At 37.3% G+C, this 11,494-nt stretch overlaps 1 protein-coding gene across 7 annotated transcripts; it reads right to left on the minus strand.

Annotated features, from left to right (window-relative positions):
* Positions 1-224: 224 nt before the first annotated feature.
* LOC131298393 (PHAF1 protein At3g51130) lies at positions 225-8,248 on the minus strand. Of its 7 annotated transcripts, none has more exons than XR_009190506.1 (16): positions 7,962-8,248; positions 7,625-7,707; positions 5,705-5,779; positions 4,564-4,631; positions 4,380-4,485; positions 4,229-4,289; positions 3,984-4,150; positions 3,598-3,660; positions 2,889-2,936; positions 2,492-2,605; positions 2,292-2,391; positions 2,127-2,203; positions 1,284-1,388; positions 1,055-1,116; positions 859-948; positions 225-416 (listed from the first exon to the last, which is right to left on the minus strand). XR_009190506.1 is itself a non-coding variant. In XM_058323830.1 (15 exons), the coding sequence occupies exons 1-14, from the start codon at positions 8,056-8,058 to the stop codon at positions 1,069-1,071; spliced, it is 1,212 nt and encodes a 403-aa protein (XP_058179813.1). In that variant the 5' UTR covers positions 8,059-8,248; the 3' UTR covers positions 225-416; positions 1,055-1,068. The 7 variants fall into 7 exon arrangements, 2 of the variants coding, with proteins under 2 accessions (XP_058179813.1, XP_058179814.1); XR_009190505.1 differs by having other exon boundaries at positions 846-948; XR_009190503.1 differs by having other exon boundaries at positions 859-931; positions 7,962-8,247.
* Between the last annotated feature and the right edge of the window lie 3,246 nt (positions 8,249-11,494).

Here is an 11,494-nt window from a genome sequence, read left to right on the forward strand (position 1 = left end):
TGCTAATCATGAAGCGATGCATCCGCATGATTGGCAAATTCGAGTGTAATTTTGTTCACCCTCCTGAAATGGTGTAAGTCCCACACCTGCAATACACTTTTTGGTAAGCATGATATCACTTTGTGGTGAGATCCACCATTTCAACCAAAAAAAGGAGGGTAATATTCACCCTCTTAGTGGAGGGTGAACAAAACTCAACTCGGCAAATTCATGTGCACATTGACTTCCTCATTCAACATTTCTTGTTATACCAGATTCTACGCGATAAACCTTCCCGCATGATACTTCGTTAATTAAATGCATTACATGAACTGTACAAGCAATTACAGAGCTGTACAAATATGAAAGACTCCACCAGGATTATTACAAGCAGTACTTGCTGTTTTATAACCACTATGTACAAAGCCACCAGCACCCTGCAAAACAGCAGAACCATCACAATTAATCACGGCCAGAAAACACACCATGAGTTATAGCATTGAGGCTCTGTTTTAGAGCTGATACATATGTCAAGGAAGTACCGTACATAATTCGAATGAGAAAAACATAACTGATAGTGAAATCACATAGCAATTCACAGAGGAACACAAAAATGCTAGGCTCGGGCCACATACACCACCTTCACCAGCTAAAATGCACAGACATTCAACATATAGAATATTCACAAGCTAAAACGTACATACAGTCAGCATAGAGAATATTTGAAATACCTATTAGGTGCAGACATGCATGAGCAACATCTAAATTCCTCTTTTCTTTTCTTCTCTTTTTGTATAGATACTAAAATGGCAGCATTTTATAACTCATGCAAGAGGGGATGCATGCCAATAAGTGGGTAAAGTCACCTGGATGTCGTACCAGAGATCTAATTCGAGTCTTCTAGAAGCATAAATATCAACTTCACCAACTCAAATCAACCACCGTTCAAAATCTACACACAAATAAATACTAGTAGAATACAAATATTGAAATTTAAGGTCATAAAGATAACAGGAGAATACCACAGAAAATTGTAGCAGTAAGATGATCTTCGAATTGCAAAGTTCACACATACCAAACAGCACTTCATCATGACTGGAAGAGAGTGACAGTTGCGATATAACCATTCTTCATAACCTGCAAAATATCCGTGAGATCCCCACAAATAAACCCATACTGTCCATACATATTAAAATCTTATAATAAATCACAAGTCAAAATTGAACAGAGGGACCATAAAAAGATCACATTGCAAGGGAGTATCGCTACAAACATACATAGGTCAAATTTGGTCAATAACTCACCTCAAAAGCAACATTCTGATAGCCATATACAAAAGTTGATCCAAAAGGATTGCTTGCAGAACCTTTTGTTTGGATGGCAGCTCGGCCACAATCCCCAAGAATCTCCTACAGAGAAGTATATCATTAGTTGAAATTAATACTGAATTTTTGACTAGAGAAGTAGAAAGCCAATGAGAGATGTTTAATGCACAAAAATAACAAGTAGTAGCTAATAGCCTTGTATAACTCGTAGAGAAAATGTGATTTGGGCCAATATCGAAGCATAAAGAGCAAAATCTTGCAACTTAATAGGATGTGAGGACTCTCTTTCCTCTAAGTCGTAATGCGTTCATCAAGAAAATTAAGAAAGGAACTAATTGAACGTCAGCTCCCACAGACACCAACCAAAAAGTTCCACTAGTTAAAAATACATACTATACAAAAAACCAAAATAGCAGAGACTCTATCTTCTTTGCTGCAACCAAATGAGCTAACAGACATTAAATCAAACGAAACAAAGTTTAGCATTGTTTCAGGTTCAATTAGGATCGACCATCTGAATTCATTTTTTGCCATACCCCTCTAGAAAGAGCTACATTTTCATTATAAAGATATTACCAAATATGCAATTGACCATCTGAATTCATTTTTTGCCATACCCCTCGAGAAAGAGCTACATTTTCATTATAAAGATATTACCAAATATGCAATTGAAAAGATAAGAAATTACCCAATATGCAATCACATAAAGAAGAAAAGATTACCAAATGTGAAATCACATGTGCTTGCATTTTCATATTTCCAAATCAATGTTCCTTGACAGAAAATCTAGCATAATTAGGAACCACAACAAACATATTTTACCTTCACTTGCTCCCATTTTGTGCTGGGTGTAATGCAATGTTTAGAGGGATTTACTTCACGATGAAACGACCCACCAACTGCAATAGAAAATTTGAAGGAAAGGTATCATTTCTAAGTTGGCAATAGCATGCCTACAAAATCTTTCAGTAACAGAAAGGTACTTACAATCAGAACTATAAATAGAAAAATTGCACTTTATGTACGAATTAAAATCTGCATGCCCTGGAAAGTTGGTGTGCAAAACAAATTTCTTGATTTTGTGAGTCTGCAAATCCAACGAATTATTGTGAGTGTTTTTCCAAAAAGGAAGTTAATATGCAAAACTTCACTACAGAAATCGCACAGTTAACGAACAAAGACAATACCAGGCCATCAAATAATATGTCCAAGCCACGACTGAAATAATTGTAGAAGTAATCACCACAGAGAGTTGTCCGTGGCCGAGGATCAGAGGCAGAATGTATCACCATTTGATCTACCTGGCATGTAACAAATAGTGAAGACAAAGCTCCTAAACAACTACAAATATCTCTTCTATGATCTATCAACCTCATTGCTCTCTAAATTATGTGTGTAGAGTCAGGTTTCCGTTTTACCCACAACGGAGGAGCCGCCCCCACTAGGCGGGCGGCCACGGGTCATAACACACTCGGCATATTTGATAAATAAAATCCATGTCTCAATATAAGCAGCTGAATGATACAATCATAACCAGTGTACATTCTAACTTTCGGTTTCAAAGAAGAAGAATAACCAAGAGACCTGCTTTTGATGAATTCCACAAGGACGGCCTAATTCAGTCCACACATCCTGCATAAACACAACAAAAGCGTTACACAAAAAATTTACTCAAAGTCAATGAAGTTACTATTTTTTGTTCTAGAGATTGGAAAGCTATTAGCTGTTTTGTAATCCTGGTACCTTTTCTTTTCTTTTCTTATGGGTGTAATACTTCTCTTTCAACTCCTTGGTATTTTTCTTTTGTTTTCTCACACTTTAAAATAGCACCACAGCTTGTGCAAACAGGGACTTGCATCATAAACTTTTTGAATTCTCCATAAAAATTCCAAAATGTTTTTAACTTTTCAAAGGATGAAGTTAGCCTATTCGCTTATGTTCATTGTTCTTAGTTCATTCACAAATTTTCTACCAGTCTGTGATTCATTGCTGCACTATTGCTTTACTCTCAACTTCTACTTGGACTTTTGTTGAATTATTGCTCTTAATTTCACAATCAACCTATGAGGTTCCAATTTGTTTTAATGCCAAAGAATTCATACTCCCAAGGATGTCTACGGAACGAAAGTAACCATGAGAAGAAATACATAAAAGAGGTGCAATTCGAACCATCTCTAAAAAATCAATAGTAAGACATATGGCACCAAGGCTGAAGGAAAGAATTTGAAATCAAATTACAGAAAATGAAACAAGCAAAAGATTCCATGCAATGAAAGAGATAAGCATATATTACTTGTGGTGATGCACCAAATGGGATATGCTGCCCGCCAATAGTAAACCATAACTCTTCCCCAAGCTGGACAACAAGAAAATTGAACAGGATCAGTCAACCAAATCCACTTTGGGGGTCATATGAAAGTCTTCAAAAGAGACAAATTTTTACTGCTGTGTGGAATAGCTATAGAAAAGGCATAGTAACATCATAGACAGCAAGGGCTAGCTAGCTACAATATCTCTCAATCCAGAAGAATGTTTTTATCAAAATTTCCTACTAGTTCAAATGGCCATTAGCATGGTGCATTTCACTTTTTACTGGCATAAGAAATTTGAGCAGGTAAGAAACCACTAAAAAAACAAAACTATGTGCCTATGCAGGGCTAGGAAAGGAAATAGTCAAACCTCAACATGCACCTCTTCCATATAGAGGCTGCCAACAGGCAGAGGAGGAGCATGAGCCTTGTCTGTTAGCGAACCAACACCAACTTTACTATCTGTAGAGCTATCATAGATAGAGACACGGCAAGTGACTGGAGTAGTGCCATCCGGGAACTCCAAGGGTAACTCCGCTTCACAGTGAAAGGAGAAAGAATGCCAATAAGCACTTTTAAAACCATACTAAAAATGAACAAAATAAGATCCAATACCTTCTCCATGACGACAGCAATCCGTATACTGAGCTGGAATCGGAAAAGAAAAGGATAATCCCTGTAAACCACAGGCATCAACACCTATAAACAAAAAAGAATATGGAGAAGCAAATAGTACATAACGTGGATCTGTATTTGGCATACATACTGGATAGAATAGGGTGTAGACACCTCTATCTTTGTCATAAATTCCAGGAAATGTTGGCCCAAAAAGTGTATATACAGCTACAAAAGTAGCTAGAGTGGAAGGTCCCCTGAAAGTACAGAAGATGGCCAACCATTAATCCATTGACAGAAAAACTAAGATCGTGAAGGCTAAAAGCATGACTCACCCAATCAAGGTAGCAGCATAACGCATTTGAAGCCGCTTAACATCAAAAATTTCAATAAGCCGTAGCCTCTGTACCTCAATACAAAATTGAGTGAGTTAATTCCCCATAATTGACACTTAGAATGAGCTTAACATTCAAATCAGTCATAAAACTCAAGTACAACACTACGCCTTCAAGTTCAAAGAACATAGCTTCCAGGACACATTAACCCACCAATGCAAACAATTTGTTTAGCGCATGTGAAGGAGGGAGGAGATCTGAATATCTTCAATTTACTGACAAAAATGAGTCACAATCTACATGTCTGCGATCGCCAACTATTTGGAGTTACTCTATCTACCCTTTCTCTCTTATTATTGACAGATATATCGCTCATAGCCTCGTACACATCCATCCTCTGTTTTTAACACTGCTTTAGCGAGTTTATGCCAAGATTCAAGGGTCTAAAATTCTTACAAATTTGAAAACCTTCTTCGTAACAAATCTTATATCTGAATGAGATGACCTATTTAATAGTTCCAAAATTTCATCATCATGCGGAGTTCCAAAAATTTTCCATCTGCATTCTTTTTCTAGACACAACTGAAAGTGACTAACCTAATTACATCCACAAGTGACAGTGTACATCGTTTGGCAACCCACCATATAAATGCCACCTCAGTGTACTTCATACTTTACGCTAACTCAGTGCACTTACAGGCATGTAACCGCATTGATGGTTTATACATAAGAATATAATGAAAACTAATTTGCATTTCAATGAAGATTACACTCAATGAGTTCTTTTAAACACAATATCATCAAAATTAACTTGACCACAAGCATGTAGTTCCCCATAGCTATGAATTATGATGCATTGATTTTCAGAAATTTCAGCTAGCCCAATTGTCATTAGTTAAAGTCGCAGAATTTTAGCTGAAATTCTGGAACATATTATCTGCAATACAGAAGAGCAACTAAATGCTACATGTTTAGGCAAAAGTATCCAGGAGTGTAAAATCTTACACAACAAGGCACTAGATATACAATAATTGTGCATGCAATTCATTGTACCCAGCGCATTTAAAGAACAAGTATGACTGCAGGTGAACTAAACCCCAGAAACGGGGGGGAGAGGTGGATGGTGTTCATTGATTAATACCTGTGACCATGGATCGAAACGAAGATGGAAACCATGATCCGGAAAGCTTATAACAATATCCAGTTTTAGAGGCTCCTGCAGACAGAAAAAGGAATTATAACAAGAGTTTAACCCACTCATAAGAATACCAAAATACTATCACCCTAATTGAATACCCACTAGGACCTAAATTAATGAACGACCCCAGTGTGCAACTCCAAAAATAATTGCATTATATGCAATAAAAATATACATTTCCGACAATTATCAACAACCGAATCGTAAACTTTTCAACTACAGAGTGTTAAATGATCATTCAAGACGTATGCCGTTTTCTTCAAATTGAGATCAATCAGATATCAGAAATCAAATGAACAAAGAAAAAGGAATGATAACGAGAGTTTAACCCACTTTTAAGAATACAGAAATCCTAATCACTCCAATTGAATACCGACTACGAGCTAAATCAGTGAAATGCTCACGGTATCCAACTCCAAAAGTAATTGCATTGTAAACAATAAAATGATACATCTCCCGACAATTATCAACAATCGTAAACTTTTCAGCTACGGAGAGTTAAATGATCATTCAAGACACATGCCGCAGCTACATGCCTGAGATCAATTGGATATCAGCAATCAAACTGAAGAGTTGGGGCACATCACAACAACAATTACAAAACTCATCTAGTCTCCAATCATTGGGGGTATGGGCGGGGGAGGATTAAATGATCATTCAAGACCCATGCCGAAGTAGGGATGGCAACGGGGCGGATCGGAGTCGGATATTGCAATATCCGAATCCGAATCCTCCACCCGCCCTCCGAATCCGCCCCGAACTCCGAACGGATTATATTTTTGTCCTCCATCCCCGATCCGAACGGGGAATGGATATCCGATCGGATATCCGAATCCGAATTTGGAAAAAAAAAAAAAAAAAGATTAGAACTCGATAAAAAAAAAAACTCAGATTGAAAAAAAATAAAAAAAATAAAAGTACCATGGAGAGGGAGTCTCGCTGCCACGTTCCTGAGGGGAGATTGCCGCATCTCTCCGTTGCTGGAGGGTTTTTTTTTTAGAGAGAGGGAGGCGGGTTGGAGAGGAGAGAGAGAAGGGGGAGAAGTCATGGGCGAGGAGGGTTGTGTGAAGTGAAGTCAATTGGGTAAGAGACTGACTATTGACTAACCAAAAAATAAGAGGTATTTATATAGTCGGATATTCGGAGGTGGATCGGATATCGGATTCGGGGCGGATTCGGATATCGGATTCGGGGCGGATTCGGATATCGGATTCGGGGCGGATCGGATCGGAGGAAGACTTACCTCCGAATCCGATCCGATCTCCGAATTTTTTTTGAAAAATAAATCCGAATCCGCTCCGATATCCGAAAAATCCGATCCGTTCGGGACGGATAACGGATCGGATACGGACGGATCGGCCGAGATGGCCATCCCTATGCCGAAGCTACATGCCTGAGATCAATTGGATATCAGCAATCAAACTGAAGAGTTGGGGGCCTTGGGGCACATCACAACAACAATTACAGAACCCGTCTAGTCCCCAATCATTGGGGGTATGGGCGGAGGAGGATTGGAGACACATCTAACATTTGGCAATATATGCACAAAGTGGCTGCTCTCAGAATACCGCTACCACTGAAATAGTGGCCCCCTATACGTACAAGAACTGAGTAGCTTATTGGACGTTTTGCTGCGGAACCATGCGCCCAAATCAAGGCCGAAAGGCATCAGAGAATATAAACATCTAAAAAATATTAACAAGGTGTATTACTATACTTCCCCTTTTTCTTCCTTTTCCCGACAACAGCAGAACTAAAACCAAACCATCGAAAATGACAAAGTCACGAGACCCACTTACGACGACAGTTTTGTATGGACAAAAACATTAGAAATCCTATTAATCCCATTTCATTGACTCAAACCTCGTCAAGGTACTTCACGTGGACAACATCGTAGATGTTAGGTTGCTGCTCTATTTGATCAAAAGCTTCGCAAATCGGCATTCCTGCAACATCAACAAAACGAATCACGCAAATCATTCAAGTAAACCGCCATCGCAAACACAATCGAACAAAAAAACAGCCCCCAAGCAACACAACAGTCCAATTTCAGCTCAATCCGTAACGAAATTCCGAATCAATTGACGAGAAAGGTTAACCTAAACCAGTTAAATTCGATCGAAATATATACACGGACGCATGCACAGGTACAACTAACTGTACGTATAGAACAGATATGGTGTGTGATTTGGTGTTGTACCGAGAGAGAAGGGTCCGATTCCGAGGCCAGGGCGGAGATCCAATACGATGGCACCCATGGCCGTGCCCTCGCACCTGCGCCTAGGTCTCTGCTGCATCGCGCGCACTCTGTGTGATTCTTGTTTCCGTCGTCGTCGTCGTCTTTCTGGATGATTATTATCGATGTTTGGGTAGGCCTTTCGTGTTTGGATTGCTTCGGGTAGAGAGAGAGAGAGAGGAATGGGAATCGGTGGAAGAAGATGCCTCCTGGCACAAGAAATGTTGGAAATCGTTTGTGCGACGTTAACGACACTTTCGCCAATAAATAAATAAATACACATATCGCAGTGATTTTGGTATCCTAATAATTCAAATAATTACACTTCAATGTGGTTTTTTTAAATATATATCTGACGTAACTTTTATTATTTTCTGATAAAAAATTTAATCAGCGCTGATAAACACACATAAATTTGACAAAATAACATAATTTCGGCCAAACTTAGTAGGTTAATTAGAGTAAAATAGACAAAACTCTTGAGGAAGGACGGTGAACAATCAACTTACGATATTTTAGAAGTACCACATCACTTTTAGAAGTACAAGTTAAAATATCAATGGACTTACGATATTTTAGAAGTACCACATCAGTTTTGAATGTGACTTTACGATTGCAAAAAATGACTCAAAGGTTTACGTTTTGCTTAATATTCCAGTATGTATGTGTGTTTGTGACCAATATGCATGGATCATAAATTTTTTCCTGCATATATCACTAGGGCAAGAACACAAGAAAGTTATGCTTTTTAAATATAAAGTGAAAATTTTATCAACTTTTTGTTAATAAGGAAAATTTTGCCAAACTTCATACGGTGAACATTGCTAGTAGCTTATAGATGATGAAGAATCTTTTAACGTGGTTAGTTTAGTAACGTAAAATATAGCAATATAGCAATGATAAACCCTAACTTGGGGGAAAATATTCATGAGATATTTTAAGCACAATAAAAACATCGAGAAAGGGAGAATGATGTAATTGATGAGAAGGGAGGGTGGGATTAAGAGGTGGGGCGGCAAGGTGTTCATGACAATGCCCCATTGTGATGCTCAAATGTCGATGGTTGGGTGGGTGGGAATGAGATTTGTATGTGGTGAGCTGGGAAAGCCATTTATTTGTTAATGCGATTTGAAAATATGGCTATTATCTATCTTACAATGTTTACTCAGGGTCCCTAAGACAACCTCTAAAAGTTTTAGTTCGCTCCATTGCCTCCACTTCCACAGAAGGTGATTTTCCCTCTAGGACTCTTTGACACCATGGCGTAACACGAGTGATTTTGCAATGGGTCTCTAAAATTGAAACTTAAATACATGGTTTGTGGTGAGATAATTTGTGAGTAATTGAATGGTCTCTGTCATAAAATGAAGATACTTTGAGTCATATATTTTGGGACGTTAAATATGTATCACCAAGCAAATTTTGGATTCTAAGTAATAACAAGATGCATGGGCATGGGTGAAAATGGATGGGTACAAGTCATTAGATAAAGAGAATTTATTAAAGCACTACAAAATGATCTACGAGAGTCAGGAGAAGATTGATGAGTTGACTTAGGCCCCATTCCAGAACACTTTTTTAAAAAATAAGTACTTATTTCACATTTTTAAACTCAAAAATAATGTAAATAAAAAATAATTTTTTAATTTTTTTTGCATCGTATTAAAAATCTCAATGAGATCTATCAAACAAGATCTATATTGCATATTTTTAGATTTCAATAAGCCTATAAATTTTGAGCTTGAAATTGCCTTTTTAAAAAATAAGGACTTAAAACGCGTTCTGGAACGGGGCCTTACTGGTTGTCGTGCTTAGATGATTGCTTAGGTGTTTTTCAGTGGATGACTATTCGAAACATAAAACATCTTACAACATCGTATTATACTGTTGTCTAATACAACTTGTTGTAATATTTTATTATGTACTCCCTCCGTCTTAAATTATTTATCCAGTCTGGAGAACGATAACTTAAACATAATACAATTTTTTAAAGAACTCATTGATATCTAGTAAGTTGTAAAAAACTTTTGAATTTTTCTTGCACAAAATTGTATTATTTTTAAGACTTCGTTTTGCAGATCATACAAACATTTTGGACAGTGATAAAGCCGGGATTTTCGATAAATGGAGTCGAAAATTTGAACTACGTATAATTCATGAACAAAACCCCTGATTTGTTTTGAGGAACGAACAAATTAGCGATGCGTTTGGGAATTTTGTGGGTAGAGATTCTATTTTGTCTCTTTTTTTCTTTAAATACAAAATCTTTATATGGGCTGGGGCAAAAATAAATTTTAAAGTGGGGTTAAATTAGTAAAAATATGATGAAAATTATACCTATTTTTATGAAATTTGACAGTCAATGGGGTCGCCTGCCGACTCTTGTCTCTATGTTCCTTTGCCACTGATTTTGGGACGAAGAGAGTAATTACTTTTGATACAATTACCTTGATTGAGACGTTGTCAATAGCACTGCTCTCTATTTTGATATCAAAATCTAAGTCAAATACTAATGGGAATGAGTTCAATGATGGTAATGCTCTACAATGTCCAAACGCTTAAAGAAACCCGATGCACCATGCCATATCATGGAATGAATTGTTTTCTCTAATTGTCACAACATGAATTCCTAAACAAATCAATAAAATTGAAAATGTGAACTGTATGAGATATACTATGACATACGTGGACCAAATTCATCAAAATAAAGAGAAAAAAGATAGTATTCATCGGGTCTAAAGGTGTTAAGTAACTCTCATTGCGCCGTAACCTATGCGAGCCACTTAACGATACACACCTGTCTAGTTCTGACTATATTCAAGTTCGGATGAGTATTGAATACATCAAAACAATGCTCATAATTTTGCGCCTTAAGAAGATTCAGATAACTAGCCCATTTATTTTTACCAAACTAGCTAAACCCAACTATCGATATATAATAGGGCAAATTATAGTTACCCCCCTCTAACTATGCCTCGCGAACACTTACCCCCCTGTAACTTTTTTTTTGGCACTTAACCCCCTCAAACTAACGGAAATTCAAACGGTCATAACTTCAAACGGTCATAACTTCTTCTTCCAAAATCGAAAATATGCAAATTATATATCGATTTCGGGGTCTTGAAGTCAACTTTTTAATGACACCAAAATCACATCACGATTCAAAGCACACAGAAAGTTATGATCAAAATGGTATTTCTGTCTACCAGCCCTTACTCTTTTGATCATAACTTTTTGTGTGCTTTGAATCGTGATGTGATTTTGGTGTCATTAGAAAGCTGACTTGAAGATCTCGAAATCGACATATAATTTGCATATTTTCGACTTTGGACGAAAAAGTTATGACCATTTAAAGTTATGACCGTTTGAATTTCCATTAGTTTGAGGGGGTTAAGTGCCAAAAAAAAAGGTTAGAGGGGGGTAAATGTACGCGAGGCATAGTTAGAGAGGGGTAACTATAATTTGCCCTATATAATAAGACTATCGTAGCAACGTTT

This window comes from Rhododendron vialii, chromosome 8a (genome assembly GCF_030253575.1).
Source record: "Rhododendron vialii isolate Sample 1 chromosome 8a, ASM3025357v1".
Classification (NCBI taxonomy): domain Eukaryota; kingdom Viridiplantae; phylum Streptophyta; class Magnoliopsida; order Ericales; family Ericaceae; genus Rhododendron; species Rhododendron vialii.